The sequence below is a fragment of the Rhamphochromis sp. 'chilingali' genome (assembly GCF_963969265.1).
Source record: "Rhamphochromis sp. 'chilingali' genome assembly, chromosome: 19".
Classification (NCBI taxonomy): domain Eukaryota; kingdom Metazoa; phylum Chordata; class Actinopteri; order Cichliformes; family Cichlidae; genus Rhamphochromis; species Rhamphochromis sp. 'chilingali'.
In genome coordinates this window covers 27,416,798-27,438,087 of record NC_137946.1, presented here as the reverse complement: position 1 = coordinate 27,438,087, position 21,290 = coordinate 27,416,798, and the positions used below count along the sequence as shown (strand labels likewise).

The 21,290-nt window shown below is 41.3% G+C and overlaps 1 protein-coding gene across 3 annotated transcripts in view; it reads right to left on the bottom strand.

Moving 5' to 3' along the window:
• Window positions 1-21,290, bottom strand: part of cadm1a (cell adhesion molecule 1a) — a 501,479-nt gene that overhangs the window by 5,712 nt on the left and 474,477 nt on the right. For all 3 annotated transcript variants that reach the window (XM_080866462.1, XM_080866464.1, XM_080866463.1), the window contains one exon: window positions 7,965-8,093. In XM_080866462.1, coding sequence (XP_080722588.1) covers window positions 7,965-8,093 — 129 coding nt within the window. The remainder of the gene's footprint in view (window positions 1-7,964; window positions 8,094-21,290) is intronic.

Genomic DNA, 21,290 nt, shown 5'->3' with positions numbered 1-21,290 from the left:
CACATTGCCAGGAAGGAATTTTGGATCCACTCTTCTTTACGTTGCTTTAGACCAGGGATCAGCAACCCTGGGCACACGTGCCAGGGGTTAACTGATGGCACAACTGTAGCTTGTAATCGGAAGGTTGCCGGTTCGAGCCCCGGCTCGGACAGTCTCGGTCGTTGTGTCCTTGGGCAAGACACTTCACCCGTTGCCTACTGGTGGTGGTCAGAGGGCCCGGTGGCGCCAGTGTCCGGCAGCCTCGCCTCTGTCAGTGCGCCCCAGGGTGGCTGTGGCTACAATGTAGCTTGCCATCACCAGTGTGTGAATGTGTGTGTGAATGGGTGGATGACTGGATATGTAAAGCGCTTTGGGGCCCTTAGGGACTAGTAAAGCGCTATATAAATACAGGCCATTTACCATAGCTGGACTGGCCATCGAGCATACCGGCCGATGTTGATTTTTCATTTTTATGGGCCGATGTTTTGTTTAGTTTTTTTGTAAACATTGAAAGGTGGTGGATTGGTCAGATGCTGGCCGGTGTGTAAAAATAACTTAGTTGTTTGGTGGTGGCTGTGGCGGAGCTTCCACAGAGGCAGGTGGATGAGAGAAAGGGGAGGCAGGAGGAGGAGAGACCCGAGGCGACCTGCAGTCTATCTGGGTCAGATATAAGCCAAGTTTAGGTGGAGTTTATTTTCGTTGTGCTGACTTTTTACAGTCAGTTACAATAACTCGTACTGCGTACTAGCTAGCATGACGGAGTTTCTATACAGCTAGGCGGGTGATATGATGTTAGTGATAGTGAACTTTATTCATAAGGTTAGTTAGTAGAGTTGCCGTCCCATAAAAAGTGTAATCGTTCCGTATTCAGAGAAAATATTATGCGTTTCGTGTTGAGCTGAAAAAGAACACAGTTTGTCCCGGACTTCAGCTAGAATGGAAAAAGACACAAAGCTGGAGTTATTCTGTCTTTATGCTGCAGCTGTCTCTTCTCCTCTCATCCTCTCCCCCTCCCTCTCCTGTTGCTACTTCAAGCGTGAAACTGATCAATGATCAGCTGATCGGCTTTTCTCTCTTGTTTGTTTATCCCCCACTTTGCGCCAGAAAGAAAAAACCAGCTGATGTCACGGTAAACAACAGCAGCACGTTTAAGCTTGATCAGCTGTTGTTAGAATTGATGTAATATTAATTTCTAGTATCAGCTGATGTTTGCTGGAGCCACAGCAGTAAAAGCTGCTGGTCATGATATCAGTTTGGATATGTGGTGAGAGGGAAACATGAAGATGAAACCAGGAGATGTCCTTACTGAATCATCAGAGCTGAACAGGTGATGGAGAAACAGGTTTACCTTTTAGGTGACATGAATGAGTTGAAGGGAAGTTATGAACTGTTTCTGAGAGACAAATAACACCAGGATCATTTTATAAGTAGCTGACAGCTGGTAACTGTGCAGGGGTGGGTCTAGCAAAGTTTTGCCAGGGGGCCAGGTAGGGCATTAATAGGGAGAGGGGGGCACAAAGAAATACTTTTCTTTCTTATTCTCATTAAAATGTCTAGCTTTTATTAAATAATTATCTGAATCTTACAACCAAAGTTTTTATTTGATGTAAAATGTATAGAAATCATCTGACCATCTGCTTCAAGATCTGTCCGCTCAGCGCAGCATCAGCACCGCGGAAATACACGGATACATCCGTGGACTCAGGACAGAATTCACTATGTGTTTTTGGGACTTTCAGGTGTATGGACCAATGTTTTCTTTTCTGATCAAACCAGAAAGCGTTAATGAGCAGCTGGATTTGCCGTGCATTAACTGGCTGGACACAGAGGACATCGAAATACAGCTGATTTGACTCTGTGGGGGTCAAAGTTTGCAGAACTACAAACGCAGCTGGATTTGTTGCTGTATTTGGCTCTACATATCTGAGTGTCCTCAGGTAGCCGTCTGAATGCTGGACACTCGGAGACCTGTATCTCTGAGTGGGAGACCAGAGATCACATTAACATGTGTATCTCTGTAGTAACAAACATGCCACATTGGCCCAGTTTATTTTTCTTATCATTGGTGTGAGCAGACCATAAGTAGCATTTGCATTTTCTGTTGTACAGTCCATTTGCTATTATGGATAAAAAGTGTTGTTTTTTTGTTTCAAAATAGCTGATAACTATTCGCTGATAGTTGCCAACATCTACAAACAAATTTAATTCTATAAAGTTGTTCTATATAGTGTGTAACTGTTAATATAGAGCGTTATTAAAATTATTGCTAATGCAATCGTATGGCACATTGCACATAAGCATTTCACTGCATATCGTACTGTGTATGACTGTGTACGTGACAAATAAATTTGAATTTGACATTGACTTCTGAGGAAATTTTAGATGGCAGTCATCATGCTTCAGACCATTGAGGCTTGCATACATTCCTTCATGCACAGCTCTCTTAAGGTCTCTTTGCAACACTCTGACTTTTTCAAACATGTTGTTGTAGATTTTCTGACTGTCCTGCTGCATGACCCAATTTTGGCCAAGCTTCAGTTGTCAAACAGATGGTCTCACATTTGACTCTAGACTACTTTGGTCTACAGAGGAGTTCATGGTCAACTCAATGCAATATGGTCAAACATCTCCACTCTCATCTGCCCAAAGGACATTGTTACAGAAGTGTTTTTCAGAAGCAACTTTTCAAATCTAAGCTGTGCTGCCAAACAAACTGTACTTGTTCCGTCTTTTTCTAATTGTATTGTCATGATCTTTGACATTTAACATGATAACTGAGGTCTGTAGAGTCTGAGATGTAGCTCTTGGGGTTTTTTCAGTTTCTTTGAGTATTGCACAGTCTGACCTTGAAGTGAATTTCAGACGTCCACTGCTGGCAGACTGGCAGCTGTCTTGGATGTTTTTTTGTGAATAATCTTTCTAGCTGTAGAATGCCAGACTCTATTATTCGGAAATGGACTTATTACCTTTCCCAGACTGATACAAAGCAAAAATTGCTTTTCTAAGATCATTGCCTTTTTTTTCTCCTTGGAATTTACACCTTTATATTTCCAGACCAGAAAACCGCCGAAAACGTCTGCTTTTATAGAGGTGCCTCCACTTGCAGATGATCAATTAATCAAGTGCATTTGATTAGCAGCAGCTGGCTGCTACTTACCCTCTTCATTTCTATGGAAGCAGTAAGGATATACTGTAGAGGTATGTAAGGACAACACGAGAGATCCCAATATTTTACTCCAACTTTAATCTGGGCTTCAATCACACAACTGAAAACTCAAAGCGCCAAAGGCTAACCCTCTCACTTCCCTTCACACTGGGTGTGAGTGGAGCCACCTAGTGTTTTTTTACACTGCACCCATGTGAAAACTTTTTCTTTTATGCTGTATATACTATAAAGCATGTATAAAGCAAGAAAATAAATTGAATATATATATGTGTATATATTAGGGCTGCCACGATTAATCGACTACTCGTGATTATGTCGACTATTAAAATCGTCGACGACTAATTTAATAGTCGACGCATCGTTTGAAGCTTTGTAAGATCACAAAAGACGCAGGAATAAGTAGTAGGATTTAAGAGTGTAATAACAGACTGAAACAGAAGATGGCAGCACTGCATGTACAAGGATGCCAGCTGCCGTTAAACCCCGAAGAAGAAGAAGAAGCAGCAGTGTCCGGTATTGTAGCTGTGTCCAAATTCAGGCTGTGCCTGCATTTGTAGGCCGATTACGTTACAGCGACACGACGAAGACTGTCCAAATTTGAAGACTCCGACAAGTGCGCCCTTCATTTCCCCAGATTTGAAGGATGGGTCGGGTGTATACTTTGTGGCCCAACCTATTCCAGAATTCATAGCGCGGCCCTGCTCAGTTTCCAACAATGGCGGCAGCTAGTTTTAATATTACTCTTATTATTCTTTCTGGGTCACAAAATAAACGTTTAACATATTTTCAGGTGAGAATGTAACTGTGTAAACTTCAAATATCTGCTTGGTTTATCGAGACATCACATATTTTCCAAAGCGCTCTGACGTTTTCGGAGACGTCTGTTACCCACCAGCTCGATAGCTAGCCGGGTTCAAGGCTCACTAGAGCCGGTGAGAACACCGGACTCCCGGCAAATCATTTTCAAACCCACTGCCATCTTTCGCTATCAGGTTAAACATGATATAGAAGTCACTTAGATAACTTAAAAATGTTATTGTTTGGCTTTTTTCAGTATTTTATTTGTTCCTGAGTAAATCGGTTTGGCTGAGATTAAAGTTATAGTTTTCACACAGCTGAATAAATGTCAAGCAGACAACTGACTATCAGATGCTCGAGAATATACTCCGGTGTCCTGTTATATTTTAGATAGCAAGGAGCAGACGGCTGAATTTATTAAACTTCACTGAAACAATCTGCAAATTTCATTAAAATCTAATAAACTATCATCTTGTCTTTATTTTTAGTTAGCACATACTAACTAAAACAGCACACACTGGCTGTAGCTCTGGCAGCCACTAACCAGAAGGTCGGTGGTTCGATCCCAGGCTGCTCCAGTCTGCATGCCAAATATCCTTGGGCAAGATACTAACCCCATGTTGCTCTCCGATGCATCCATCGGACTGTGAATGTGTATGAATGTTAGATACTCAGCACTTAAGAGCTTAGAAGTGCTTGTGTGACTGGGTGAATGAATTAGTTGTATAAAGCGCCTTGAGTGCTCAGACAGAGTAGAAAAGCGCTATATAAGAACCAGTCCATTTACCATTTACCTTAAAGCTGTAAGCTAATGATAGTTATATAAGAGCAGATGCATGCTGGTGCAATAAGCTGTACGTTTTACGTCCAGTGGATGCATGATCCGATTAGTCGACTAATCGCAAAAATAATCGGTGACTAGTCGACTATCAAAATAATTGTTTGTGGCAGCCCTAGTATATATATAGTTATGATGTGGAATATATATATTTGTATTCCACATCATAACTTCATAAAATTATTAATGTGTCTCAATTTGGCAGAAGTTTGAACAGTAATATCAGACTTTTGTGGTCCTCCAACCTTATCTTCAGTTAATACAAATCTGCTGCTTCACTTACTCTCAGGGCTGTGGGTCCCTTCAGGTAAGTGTGATGTTGAGTAATTATTGGAAAGTTTTTAAAGAGGTAGTTAAAAGTTGCCTGAGACAATATTTCTGTTCTAATTCAAATATTTTCTGAGTGGCTGCTGCAGCCTCACATCTGCATAGGTGTAGCCACCAAATGACACCAACCCCCCCCCCCCCAAAAACAACAAACAAAAACCTCCCTCCTCGTGATTATTATTATTGTTCCGTCATGAATATTTATACTTGGCCTCCAGGCACTCTACCTTGTAAACAGTTTACCTCTCATAATATACACAATTAGTCCAAGTGGCCTGAATTTTTATTTGTACTTGCATCTTATTGCTGTTTTATATTGAAAACATGTTGCGAGTCGCCTAAGAGGAAAGCAGCATTGTGACAATAATTCCAAAGTGAACACTAAAGGATACGTCCAGTTTATTACAGCTTATATTTCATAGTTTTGCCAGTCAGTTTCAATATCTCTGCATGAGCCAAAGTAACTGCTGAGATCTGGAACCAGCAGAGACAGATGTGTTAGGACTCATGAACAGCTGGATGATTTGGCAGGGTGTAAAATGCCAAAAGTTTAGCAAGACTGTCCAAATCATTTTATGAGAAGTGGGCACAAAATAGGCCCGAAGTGAACCCGTTTTCCCCTATTTTTCCTTACAAAGGTCCCAATTCCACAGTGGGTCAAAGTTGAGGAAGTTGGTCTGTGAGGTGTAATGGATGTTTGGACAGTAATTTCAAAGTTGCTTTCTCCTCTAAATAAGTTTGACCAACCTGGGGGGGTTGTTTCTGACTTCTCTGATTGTCTGACTGCACCTGTTTCTTTCTCCCTCTAACGCTTTTTTCTTCTTCTTTTTTTAAGCAATGTTTCTGCACCTCTAGATCTCAGTATTGGATTATGGATTTCAATTCTTTTATTACTGACGAAAGTGGCTGAAAACATTATATACAGAATAGCAACCAAGTTGTAATAAACTAGAGTTATCCTTTAAAATCTGCACTGCTGCACTCGGTAACACAACAGTGGGACTGCTTCACATGGCTGTGTGCCTGGTCTTCGGTGTCAATAAGTCACGTCAGTCGGAGTCAGCTAGACAGAGGCTGTTTTTGTGTGTTGATCTGGGAAACAGTCGTACGAATCACTGGAGCTACTGCAAACCTCACTGCCTCAAAGTTTCACTGCACCGCTAAGATCTACCAGCAAGCAGCTTGCATGTTGCTTCTAGACACAAATGTGAGGAGCCACTCAGAGTTCAGCACCACTGAAATAAGAGCACATTTCCTCTATACTTTTAATTTGCCTCATTTACTGTACTTCCTCTCTAAAGTGGTTAATGTACCCAATTCATTTCCCCCCGCATAAGAAACATCAAAGTGTGAAATGTGTTATAGATTCTAATTATTTCTCTGTTGTGAGGACGGCATACAAGATTTGTTATACTATGCGGCAGGACTGCATGAAAAATGTAATTTTACTCATCATCAGTAACCCATAGCCTTAATAGCTGTCTTTCCATCATTTTGATAGCAACCATCCATTGATGTAATAAGTCGTTTTTGCAGAAACAAAGTAAAGAGGCTACACTTGACAAACTGCCTGCTGGGACAGATAATGCTTAAAAGGAAAGCTGCTGTGAAATAACAGGTACTTCTTAAAAATGATACACAAAATTTAAATGTATCATATGGAGCTTTTGGGTATGCCTTGCTAATAGTGGATTAGACCCCCCCTTTTGCCGTCAGAACTGCCTTCTTCGTGGCATTGATTCAACAAGGATTTGACAGCTGAGCATCTATTATGTGACTCTCCTGTTCCAACATATCCCAAAGGTAAATGGTAAAAAGTAACAAGACTCGTTCGTACACAGCAGCTTCGCTCTCTACTTGAGGACTCAAAGTGTTTTATACAGTTCTTATACACCAATTGATACAGGTTCAAACAAGCACTGGTTTCTATCTGACATTCACACAAATTTACACCCAGATAAACGCATCGGGAGCAACTCAGGGTTGCCCAAGGACACTTTGGCATCTGGTCATTAGATGACCCACTCTACCTCCAGAGGCACAACCAGCCTTCAAATGTGCTCTATTAAACTAAGGCCGTTTGAGTACAGGGAATGCATTGTCACATTCAAGAAAAGCAGTTTGAGATGATTTGAACTTTGTGGCATGGCCGGAAGTAGCCATCAGAACACGGGCACACCATAGTCATAAAGGGATGGCGGGTCACGCTGGTAGTGTGTGTCAAGCCTGAACTGTTGATACAAGGCAGGATAGATCCATAATTTCATGTCATTTACTGCATATGTTATCTCTTATCCAAATGTTGCAACAGAAATAGAGACTCATCGGACCATATAGCATTTTTCGAATCTTCAATTGTCCATGTTTTTTGAGCCCAGGTTAATTGTAGCCTCAGTTTGCTGTTCTTAGCTGACAGAAGCTGTGCCCGGTGTGGTCCCGGTGTGCAACTTTAGCCCATCTGTATTCAGAGATGCTCTTCTGCATTAGTTGAGGTTAGTTTACTGACTGTTGCCTTCCTATCAGCCTCGCATCAACATGAGATTCCCCCCCAGAGCACTGATGCTCACTGGTTCTTTTCTCACCTTTGGACTATTCTCTGTAAACCTAGATATGGTTGTGTGGCATCTCAATAAAGAAGTTTCTAAAATACTAGAAGACCAGACCAGTCTGTTTGGCACATTGCTCTGCTGTCCAGTTTGTGCTTCAACGGGTCATCTTGACCATGCCTAAATGCATAAATGTATTGAGCCATTTGATTGGCTGATTTGATATTTGTGCTAATGAGCAGTTGACCCAACTGTATCAACATTCAAACATTTAGCAACTTTGTTTTTAGACATTTCCTATATCTACTACCTTTGTGTCTTGCAAAGTAGCGTCCCAAGACAATGAGTAGACAGAGCATAGCGAACACGACCACAGCCACCACTCCTCCGATAACTGCATGGTCCACTGTTCTGGGTGCTCCTTCTCCGGCTCGTGAATCTGAATGGGAAGAAAAAACAAAATCAGTAACAGTGCTACTAAAACTTCTCCTGACATTGAGAGAATAGCGATCAGCCACCAAATCCCTACCACACAGTCTGAGAGTTAAAGTGATAGAAATGAAGATTATATTTAATACAAGGCATTTAGATAGAGGAACTTTGGAGCAGCAATGCCTAAGATGCACTGCTTTAACAAAACCGAAGATTTGGACTTAACCCATACACTCCAGTAAATCCAGAGCTGCCTGGTTGACTGTCATGACTGTCGCTCTTGTGTTTCAAAAGAAATGAATTTAATACTGCTTTACTCTTCCTGAACGAGCTCAGTGGAAGAAATAAACACATGCAGACACAGATGTCAGCAGTCTTGTGCAGAAATTTAACGTATGTGTTTTTTGATGGAAAAACATGTTGACACAGGTCCTTTCGTAATCATATGGAGGTCCAGAGGGTGTACTAAGAAGCAAGTTTGACATAGCAAGTGTTTCTTTGTGTTAGCTCAGTCAGACATAATGGGTATCACAAGGGTGGTTATCAACTTCCTTTGTTAAAGCAGGCTTTCTGCTTCAGGCTCTGCACGCGCTCACATAAAAGGGGGGCGTTTGACGCGTTCGACATTTCTTCTAAATGGACCGATCAAGACCGACCAGCTTCAGTAAGAAGGAACAGTACAGACAGAGTTATGAAGAATATTAAAAAGTTGTTACTGAAAAGCAACAATGGTGCTGCAAATAAGGAGAGATCGTTCATTTTGTAAAATCACAGGTTAACATATATATATATTAATACTTAGTGTACACTTACTGACATTTATTCAACTTTACAACTGTACTCAAAAAGGGTGTAATCCCTTCAATGCAGGGAAAATCAAGGAAGCCAATTCAGTTTTTGACCAAATCAACTTACTACACTGATTCGTTCAGCGATCACACACACATATGGCTCAGTAAGCTATATGTTTAGATATTGACAGGATAAGAAATGGTAAAATGTGATTCTTACAGGTGAGCTGTTCAGGGCCAGGATGCATGTTTAGCTTGTGACACATACAACATACCACGCTTCGATCCTATGTTAACAACACCAAAGTCACAATTATACCACAATTTTTCCTCACTGTACTCAAACTATGTGTCCAAACCTCATCAGCAGTTTCAGTTTTTAACTAGTGATCTTAATGCCTCTTTTATGTCGTTTGTTTTTCATTAGCATGCTGAGCTCTTTATCTTAAGTAGAATTTCGCTGCATGTATAGTAAGACCTCTGAAGTCATGGTCACGATATGTGATAACCCTATATTTTAAATAACAAATAGCTAAAAATGAGTTAATAAATAGTTTTTAGAACTTTTTTATTCTAATTACAGAGACTTGCAAGAACAATTGATTGCCAGGGTTGGACTTGGTTATAACCAAAGGGTTAATATAGTGACACACATCACGCGTTACGCTGTGCAATTTGTGTTGTTTTGATTGCTCCATAGTTGCTCTCCCACAAGACAAAGAAGGACTCTTTTCTTTTCCTGAGTTCAGTCTGGCTCCTTTGTCTCTTGCTGACATTTTAATAACCACTGTACGAAATTGCCACAACAATAACTGTTTGGATTGCAATCAAGAATTGATTAAGAATAACCATAGTCATACCAAACGAGAAATTATTCAGTATTGTACCTTTCATTAAGAATCTGCTCGCCACGGCTTGTGTATCGTTGTGAGGTTTCATGATTAGAAAAATAAGTCTTTAAAATGTTTTTTTGTATGCAACCGTGCCTAAACAAAACAAACTTTCACAAATTATTAACACAGTGGGGATAGTTAATCAAGTTTCAGAGCAGGAGTTGGGTTAAAAAACAACACAAAAAACATCTGTGACTGGACAACAGTCCCCTAAAGTCCTTGGTTGCAATGCTATGTGAAAGCTATTGATCATGTGTAGGGATCCATGACAACCCTAAGTTAATATCCATTTGCCGACGTGATTGGTCCTTCATGGGACAAAGCATGAGGACATTTCTTTCCCCACATTATGCCCCAGGAAGGTGAACGGCTGCTGGAGAGAAGATTCACATGGCTGAACGCTGCACTGAGATGTGACCTGGGCTTCATTGTGTATTCATGAAGCACATTTGTATTCAACATAATATACATGTACAGGTACATTTACGTGCTTTTAGCTTATTTTGATACCATTACACCAACCTTCATTTCCACACTAATGCTTTCTTTTCTTTCTTTCTTTCTTTTTTTACTGAAAATATTTGCAGAAGCCTGGAAACTGAACAACATCCAGTTCTTAGCATTCAGTTCACACATGGAGCAGACCTTCAGCCCCACCATCCATTAGCTGAAGTAACTCACTAAAAACCCCTCCACATGCTTCTCCAGCCTAGTTCTACACAGGGGATTTGCTGAGTGAGCTCCAGAAAACAGAAAGAGCCAGGCTGCAATTGATTAACGAATAACAGAAACAGAGAGAGAAACATCATGGATACCATCCCTACACACCTGCATTACCCAACCTGAAGGAATGGAGTCGGGAGTGGGGAGGGCAGCACAGCGCTACCTGTCAAACTCAACAAAACATTACCTGATAGATCTAATAGGTTATTTTGACTTCAGATTTTCTTTTTTAGTGCTGGGCAGATTCAATTAAACTGAGCAGGAATCCTTCTGACATCCAATTCGCTCTTGTCAGGCTGCAAGAGCTTTGCTTTAACACACTTTCCTATTACGATGTTAATGTGGACTTTGGCTTTCGGGGAGGGGAGATTACGTGTGTGCGGCGTGGTCAGGGTGGTGGAGGTGGATCGGACGGTTGCAGAGGATCAGTCCTGATTGTCTATATCAAACTTTCCTCCTTTAAATTAATTTAAGATGAAAGGAAGGCAGAGACCATCAAAGTCTCCACAAGTCTTTGCATAATATTATGTTGCTATTTAGAATAATAAGCCCTGCCTTATGGATTTACATGCATAAGATGAAGTCTTTTTCCTTGTAGGAGGGATATGTGTAAACTGTGGTCTGGCACTAGAAGGAAGATTTGGGCTTATAAAACAGCACTGCCTTTAATTTATTAGAGCGGGCATTCTGTTAATATGTGTGTCTTGCAGTATCTCATTTAAACCCAGGCCGTACCGAATAAATCAGTCTGTGCCGACAAGAGCAACTTGTCTGCGATTTTTTTGCAGTAGGAGACTTTACAAAACTAGTTGCCAAACAGTTGTATTCTGGTAGTATTGCTATATCAAAGCAAGGTCTCCAAGCATCTATGCCATTTTGCAGTTAAGTTTCAACCCTGCAGTAATTGTGCCACTTTGTTGAGAAATTTATGTTAATGTAACGTTTAATTCTGTGTCATGTGAATGACTGTGTCTTTCACTAGCCTGGCCCACGTCCTGATTTTATGTTTGACAGCTTTTTAGTGGGAAAAGTTAATGGCTTGGACATGAATTGAGCTGCAGTTTGGGGAAGGCCTCGAAGGGGATTGGCGGTGGCTACCGGGCCGCGAAGAAGATAATTGAAGAAGATAAAGAATTGAAAAGGCAAGGGAGGGTGGGGCACATAAACGGGAATGACCACTTGTAGGACTGAGGGAACCTATATAGATGAGAACCAAAAGGAGCGTGTTTGGAGGTGTGGTCCCGCTCCTGAAATTCCGATACTTAATCTCCAAATAGAAGTTAATCACGGCATCATCACAAAGAGATCGTGTGCCATCTTTATCCCATTCAGCTGCAAACTGATAGCAGACTAACTCCACCCAATTGCTGTTTTATCGCCATCTTGATACATTAAAGTTGCCAAAAAGGCAAAAAACTGTGAGTTCTCAAAGATCTGGTGTCTGTCTTTAAAGCAACCATTTCAAGAGCAATGACAGAGCAAGCTCATTGCACACATCTGCAGTAATTTCGGTTGTGCTATGACACAGCACAATGGGTTTTGGTTCGTTTTACCTTCTAGTTTTTCCCTATTTGGCTATCTTCAGCCCTGTCCTCATTATTTTCTTTTCTGTTTAACTGCTTCCCCAACCCCAATTACCCCTGTGATTGGCTATACAGTCTTGTCTTCCCCTGTGTTGGATAGCATGTTTTGTCACGTGGATTCTTCTTGTTCCCTTTGCTTCTTTGTGCATGCCTGGACTTCTGGATTTATACCTTTCCTTTTACTCAACCCTGAGGAATGTTTTCATCAGCTATTAAACTTGCTTTTTGTTGAATTATTCAGTCTCCAGTGTCCTGCATTTGAGTCCACTCATCCGTGAATCATAACAGTCGCAGCAGCATTAAGTTCTTGGTAGAATGACAAAGCCAACAATTTCTGTCTTAATCAAACCAAAAAAGCAGAAAAATGTTCTGCTTTTAATGAGGCCTGTTTGCAAGCCAAAACTGTGTTAAAGTGCTGTCAATTTCTGCAAGCACTCAGTCCCAGTCATACCATACAAAGCAATTTGCATGTCATACCAGTGAGTATCACTTATGAGCAATTACTGTCACCCAGTAAAATACAGTACATTTGCGTTATTATCTCACATTGGAAGTCAAACTTTAAATTGCACGGATCATTGTTTTAGCAATCAAAGGAGTGCAAATTCAAAACAATTTCAAGTTTTGCCTTTCCATAAAAGTCACTTCTGTCATGAATAAATAGCATCTGAGAGCCACATCAAAATGGGAATTGTGACAGTCTATTCCCTGTAGCTGCAGCACTTTGTATTAATTACAAAACAAGATAGAAACAAAAGCATAGTTACAGTAAGCACTTCCACAAACAATAATATCCCAAAGCAACCCCAGCCATTTATAAAATCATATTAAAGAGCCAGCTCTCAAGTCAACCAAAGTTCATCAAAAATCCAGTCATAGTAATGCCTCGAGGGCCAGTGCTCAAGATAAGGTTTAAATCCTGTATTTCCCTGCAACTTATACTTCTACTACATATGTGCCGCTTAAACAATGCTACAGCTTCAGCAGCATCCATCCATCCACCCATCCATCCATCCATCCATCATCTTCTGCTTATCCAGTTCAGTTTCTCTTTCTGCCTTAGCCTTGTAACGAACTGGCCACTTGTCAGTAAAGAAATATGCAGAACAAAGAAATATAAAGTACACCTACTCATATCTTAACAAACAGCCATAAAACAGAGACATATGGCTGTCACCAACACAGCTGGCTCTTTGTCTGTGCAGATGAAACAATTGCAGTGTTTGCCTTTATAAAATTCTTGTTTACTTATCGATTAAACAATCTTTGAGTGTCATGTCTCTCTCTTCTAATGCCTCTGATCCATTAGATATATATTGCTGGGGTTACAACTGAAAACAGTGTTCAAATTTCCCACACAGGATAGCCATTAACACAGAGATGGTTGTTCCTTTCTATGGTTTTGATACCAGGAAAAAAGCTCTTATTAGATAATTCTACAATAAAAATACATTGAGAGAAAAGGTTAGGGAGTCAGAAGCGAACTCAGCTGCTGTCCTTCAGTTTAGCTCCTATACTGCAGCAGCACCACTAATAAAACCTGCAGAATCTTTTAAATCACTGGTGAAGCTGTTTAGTGTGTTGATGAGGCCAAATGGGTTATTAAAGGGTTTAATGTAGCTTTACTTGGTTGCTGCAGCACATTCTGAAAAAGAAACATTCATCTCAGAACGGAACAGCCAGCAGAGCCACCAAACATCATGGGAAAAAAGCTGGAGTACTACTTTATGTTTAGAGGTTATGTACTGTGCTGTCACTTCAGAATATAATTATGAATGGTTCATCGAGGATGGTTTATCAAACAAGGTGTCCGAAGGGCTAAGCCGAGAATGCAACTGTCAATCAAGCGTGGTCATTTTAGAAACATCCACCTTATTTGGAGATGTGAACTATCTCATTTCATAGGGCGTGTTGACAGAGGCTTGATTTGAGACAGAGGAGATCTCCTAATTGGATCTTCTAATCTGCTAATTAAGCATTAGTGATTTCACTGGTGTGCCCATACTGCTTGTAGATAGAGGGGCAATCAGAATAACAGCAGTACTATGTGGGTGGGGTGTCATAAGAGCACATTGGCTTGTCAAGATCCACTTCCATTGCCAACAACACTCTTGGTTAAAGAGTGAATGTAATTAAAGTCCCAATGAACCCATTCATTGAACCTATTTAAAAATGTCAGTTAAATCCTTTGCCTCTCGGGTAGCGAACCACACTGCTTACATACAGAGTGACTTGGCCTAAGATTTATTGAGTCTTTTTCGAAATGTCAAAAAAAAGGGTGTCATTTTAAAAAGACAGCAGCACCATTAGAAATACAGAGTAGAAAAAGAAAGTAGCTACGGGGTCGTGTAAAGTTGAAATTGAAATGATTATTAAGACTGTCATGAAGTTTTTCTGACGTTTGATTTTAGCAACGATTCGGAGACTTCTTTGGCTTTAATGACCTCAGCTGACTCTGCAGCATGTTTGTGATTCAAAAGTCCTCATTACTTTTGATGTATGCTATAGTAAATGAAAAAAAAACCTAAAAGACTGCTGGAGGAGCTAAACCGCATATATTGTGATGTTCAAAGAGTACTTCAACAAAGTTAGAAGGCTTGTCGGCAAGTTTGAAAGACACAGAAATAAAAATACAATGGTCAAAATCGACACAGCAGAGCCTGAGATATCCTGACTTTTATTCCTTTGTATGGGCAGGAATCCAAAAATAATGGATCGAACACACCTACAATATAACCTTTATATTTTCATTTATTCCACTACCAACTGAAAAGCCTGATGGCACTCCCAGGGACATTACCTATTCCACACCGACATAATGGACAGAAGAAATGTTCTGATGCCTACTGGTGTAGGCAGCACATTTCAGAAAAAGATCTTTTCTGCTATTCAAATTTCTTGAATAGCACCATCACTCTCACTATTTTACTGGCAAAGGGATCTGAGGGAACACTGTAGTGATGAACACTTGAGAATAGAAGCAAAGTCTATAAAAGTTGGGCCAGTACCACAAAAAAGATAACTCCACCATGGTGAAGACATCTCGAGGGCATTGCACACTGGCTGGGTATAACCTCATTCAAAAGAAAAGTGCCTATTTCTTTCTAGTAGCCCTTTTCTAGCCCAAATAGAACTGTTTTCCTTATTTCTACCAAAATAAAAGACAGGTGCCAAAAAGATGGCACACAGAGTTCTGGCTGACTGGAGATGGCTCGGACCTGGCTTATCGAAGAAAAAGAAGCGGCTACAGCTGTTCAAAATCCCATAAGGCTGGCCGCCATGATAGGCGATTGGCAGGGCTGCGAGTACTCAGGCTGTGTTTTGAATGCACTATGGATAAGATCTTGGAGAAGAAGAATGGGAATTGAGAGAATTGGTGACCAGTGATGGACATTAGACCAACTGTAAAAATCTGATGCAGTTGTTCGCACTAAACCCAAACATTCGCCATCTTCACTTATGTGGCTATCCCACTGGCGCCAGCTGAAGGCCTGCCAAGGTCGAAGCTGACTGGAAGAACAAAAATTCTCCATGATAACAGGATTGTTGACAGAATTCTTTGTCCCTCCTTCAAGGCCACCTGGGTCCACTGGAGACTGTTGACCTTCGCTTAATTGGGCGTGGTGACACTTAACTGGGATACACACACACACACACACACACACACACACACACACACACACACACACACACACACGCACGAAACATGTACACTGATACTGATACACCCTCACTATGACCCTCCCTCCCCTGAATCCAACACCTCCTCCCATGCTTACCTCCCATCCGATGTGGACAGCGGATCAGCTGGAGGCGCAATCGAAGATTGCAGCGGTCCCAGATCCAGCTGTACACACTGGCATATTCTCCCATGTTGCTTGTCTGTGTTTTATTGTGTGAGGGTGTGTTGATATCTGTGCATTCCTGAATTATCCTTTTGTGTTACACATTTTGATGGTTTTTTCCCTTGCTACCTAGCCTGACCTGTCTCCCCAATGTGATGTTTTTGTTTTGTATGTACGGTCGGCAAGGTCTGCCATCTCGGTTGTGGGCAACTGCAACTGACAAATAAAGGCATACATTCAGATTCCAGCAAGAACCTCCAAGAACTGACACAAAAAATTCCAAAATTTTTCCATAAATAGTGAAGTAGCTGCTGACACACATGTTCAGCATCCTATATAGGGACATAACCTGAACACAGCCAGTTGGGCCAAGTCCTCTTTTGCACAGAAGAGTTGTGCTCATTGCTGCAAACTGTCTCAGATCGATTGCAATGTGTTGGAAACATGCCTTTATTTATAAATGGTGATTATCTGCAAACATTCAGTAATCTCGCTGAGAGTGATTGCAGTCTTTCTGAGTTGCACTGAGACTGTTTGGAGACAAGTTGCCTCCCACCAGGTGACTGGTGGTAGTTTGTCATTGTAACTACTTGCAATTGGTCGGTGCAAGCAAAAGAAATTCAGTGCAAACACCGACTTTTCCTACTTGCAAGCAGGTTGCCCTGCACTATCTTGAAACTGGCACTGTGAGATGTGTCACTGTCTGTTCCATTCTATCAGGATACAAGCTGCGACACTTCTCAAGAGCCATCATTTTATCACAGATTTGCACATTCCTGCTCAGGTATCTTTGACAAAGTGTGCACTATAGCCATCGGATGACAGAACACTGCACTGAGATAGTATTTGCTTCACTAGTCACAGTGCAGACGTTGAACAAGTACCTATGCAAAGAATTCAGAAAAAAATACACATACTACAACATGGCAAATGTTGTCCAACCAGCATGTAACCAGGTATTCTACTTTTGTGCCTTTTTGTCTCTGATCTCACATGCTGATATAACTTCAGGCAACAGGCAACTTTCCTGCCTTCGCTTCTAAACAGTGGCAGAATGGTACACTCACATAGTAGTGGTTGTGACACCTGTCATCAAAGGGGCTGTGTTGTGGACAAAAAGCTGAAATTGGAATTTGCCAGTAATCGAAACTAAACTACCCAACCATGACAGGGTTTCTGGTACTGCTGCCATCAGGACCTAAAAACACAAACAACTTCCAGACGAATCACACAAGTGCACAGGCAGGTTACAAAGCTTTCAAATTTGTCCTTTGGAAGTCAAAAACATATTATTTCTACACTCAGCTGCACCTGATGCTGCTCAACTGTCGTGTAACTGCGTCGTGCAGTTTCCAGAAATCAAGTCCGAACATCGTTTTACAGTTTTTAAATAAAAGACAAAGACAAAGCAAACGATAGTGCAATTTATTTTCTTTAATTTCTTTTGACTGAAAGGTGTAATTAGTAGTTATACTGGGGCGTTATCTGCTGAAAATAACACACTCCCACTGTTCAATTTAAAGTCCCTTTCTTGGCACACACTTCTAGGCGCAATTCTAAAATAGAAAGCTCAAACCTATCTGAAAAAGAAACTTGCTTAATGTTTAAACAGAGACTAAATATCATCTAATTTACACCTAGGGTAGAGATGTGCGTGGGAGAGTAAAATGAAACAAAGAAGCTGGTATTCCTTTTTCGTGGTGTTTCTTGTGTAATGTAAACCTTTGTCTGTGTAATGAATTCCATTTTCTGTGTCAAACAATATCGTCTCGAGAAGGACAGGAAATGTTCCAAATACTTGCAAAAATAAGCCAACAGTGCATTATCTCCTTAGAAACCTTGCACCTTTTTTTTTATCTGATGGAGCTATTCATCATTTATCTAATCATGGCCAGTCTTCATCCAAAATGTAATATAATTATGGTCTATGACTGTTCTCAGGATATTAAGCTGTATCTAGGCCACGGCTAGCTCAATAAACACCTTCTAATAATGGCTTTTAGTGGTCTCAGGAGTGACTTATTCTAACACAGTGAGGACTCTCTATGGCTCCCAAGGCCACACGAGTTTGCAGCTTGTTGCAGAGATGCACATCAGTCCTTTTAATGGGGACACTGTTTTTTTGGTTTTGTTTTTTTTTGGGGGGGGGGGGGGGGCTGGTAGAGCTTCTTTCCAACCAGCAGACTGCTCGTTCTTCTTTCACACGAGATTATCAAACTCCCCCCTGCCCCGCCAAACCTCCGCCAACACTCTCCTCCCACCCCGCTGTCACTGAGCGGCCTCCAGCCTCGGCCATTCCAACGACTGTTGAAAAGCTCATGAAGAGTTATGCTTGTGGTTGAAAGGTGGCCAGAAGCCTGGTCTGTGCACATAAACTCGTGTTTGATGTATTTTTTAGAACTTCACATCTACTGAATTAAAAAACATCTCTGACTTTGTCAGAGATAAGGTCAAAATAACTCAATGATATGTTTATGATAAAGAAAATGCCAAAAAAACAAGCAACAAAAGGGAAAAAAAACAGCGTAAATGATCCAAAGAGAAAACTCTTGTCAAGGTCAAATTCACAGAAATAGCAGGTCTTGAAATAAATGGACCGCTGAAGTCAAGTCCTGTGTCTCCTCTGCTCTTGGCATATTGATAATAACAACAGAAGAGACTCTGTGTTGTGAGACAGAATAGTATCAGTGAAATGACATCGGGGGCTTTGTGTGGATCTGTGTACACAGCAGACAGAGCCCTGGGTGAAGGAACTGTGCCAAGAAAATGAAGGGCTAATCCTAGAAAAGAAGCCAAGACAATGGCTACATTTACATACATGCAGTAAACAGACTCTAGTACATTCTCTGGTCAAGGTTGTACTGAGAAATGAGGGGTTTACATAAATCCCTCATAGCTTACCTCATTGACTCTACATTTCAAAAAAAATGAAAATAAAATAAGGACAGTTCTTTAAAAAATTGAAAGAAAAAAGTTTGAGGTTCTTTTCAAAAGCCAAAACTCATCAGTGCATTTGCTGGTAATGTTTGGTTGGCTAAAAGTTATTCAAACATGCATAAAATGCATGTTGTGCACAGCGCTGCAGAATCAAGAGACAAAATCACAAGACTTTGGGTAAAGATGGATGCCAAGCATTGTATTTCTTTGTTATCACGGTCCCTAATGCGTGCTTCGTGATGCTGTTATGGATGTCTTTGAGGAGCAATGTTGTGGCACAATCTCTGTGAGGTGTAGCAACGCCGACAAAAACCTGCCATGATAATAAAATCCTTTAGCAAGGCTGAGTGTATGGTGTCGGCCTCTAATCCAAGCCTCACCTCAAAGGAAATTCAGACCGACTTACATGCATGGATGGTGTTAGGAAAAAGAGAATGAAAATGTGCTGCATTTCACACACAGTGCAGCTCACACTGTAGCCAGAAATTGTATCAGTGCTGCTCAAAGTGAGTAAAGCCAGTGGCAAGGGATAATCTCAGATACTGGGGTTGTCCAATTTGCATAAAATACTAAGATTGCAACCTGTTCTCACTCTGAACCCGTCACATATACAGTGGGGCAAAACAGTATTTAGTCAGCCACCGATTGTGCAAGTTCCCCCACCTAAAATGATGACAGAGGTCAGTAATTTGCACCAGAGGTACACTTCAACTGTGAGAGACAGAATGTGAAAAAAAAATCCATGAATCCACATGGTAGGATTTGTAAAGAATTTATTCGTAAATCAGGGTGGAAAATAAGTATTTGGTCAATAACAAAAATACAACTCAATACTTTGTAACATAACCTTTGTTGGCAATAACAGAGGTCAAACGTTTACTATAGGTCTTTACCAGGTTTGCACACACAGTAGCTGGTATTTTGGCCCATTCCTCCATGCAGATCTTCTCGAGAGCAGTGATGTTTTGGGGCTGTCGCCGAGCAACACGGACTTTCAACTCCCGCCACAGATTTTCTATGGGGTTGAGGTCTGGAGACTGGCTAGGCCACTCCAGGACTTTCAAATGCTTCTTACGGAGCCACTCCTTTGTTGCCCGGGTGGTGTGTTTTGGATCATTGTCATGTTGGAAGACCCAGCCTCGTTTCATCTTCTCACTGATGGAAGGAGGTTTTGGCTCAAAATCTCACGATACATGGCCCCATTCATTCTGTCCTTAACACGGATCAGTCGTCCTGTCCCCTTGGCAGAAAAACAGCCCCATAGCATGATGTTTCCACCCCCATGCTTCACAGTAGGTATGGTGTTCTTGGGATGCAACTCAGTATTCGTCTTCCTCCAAACACGACGAGTTGAGTTTATACCAAAAAGTTCTACTTTGGTTTCATCTGACCACATGACATTCTCCCAATCCTCTGCTGTATCATCCATGTGCTCTCTGGCAAACTTCAGACGGGCCTGGACATGCACTGGCTTCAGCAGCGGAACACGTCTGGCTCTGCGGGATTTGATTCCCTGCCGTTGTAGTGTGTTACTGATGGTGACCTTTGTTACTTTGGTCCCAGCTCTCTGCAGGTCATTCACCAGGTCCCCCCGTGTGGTTCTGGGATCTTTGCTCACCGTTCTCATGATCATTTTGACCCCACGGGATGAGATCTTGCGTGGAGCCCCAGATCGAGGGAGATTATCAGTGGTCTTGTATGTCTTCCATTTTCTGATGATTGCTCCCACAGTAGATTTTTTCACACCAAGCTGCTTGCCTATTGTAGATTCACTCTTCCCAGTCTGGTGCAGGTCTACAATACTTTTCCTGGTGTCCTTCGAAAGCTCTTTGGTCTTGGCCATGGCGGAGTTTGGAGTCTGACTGTTTGAGGCTGTGGACAGGTGTCTTTTATACAGATGATGAGTTCAAACAGGTGCCATTCATACAGGTAACGAGTGGGGGACAGAAAAGCTTCTTACAGAAGACGTTACAGGTCTGTGAGAGCCAGAGATTTTCCTTGTTTGAGGTGACCAAATACTTATTTTCCACCCTAATTTACGAAGAAATTCTTTACAAATCCTACCATGTGGATTCGTGGATTTTTTTTTCACATTCTGTCTCTCACAGTTGAAGTGTACCTCTGGTGCAAATTACTGACCTCTGTCATCATTTTAAGTGGGGGAACTTGCACAATCGGTGGCTGACTAAATACTTTTTTGCCCCACTGTAGATGCTTGCCCAGTATGTGATTCATAGGCATAGACATTTTGATGCAGCGGGTTCCTCTTTAGTGTCATTTTCTATGTGCAGGGCAGTCTGACAAACCAACACCAGTCTGTCAGAGTCTTTCAAATACTGCCCATTTGTCAAAAGTGTTAATGTTTTAGCAATACTCCCATAGTGTCCTTTTTCAATGGATCTTTGGAGCATTCATCACAACATTGAGACGGG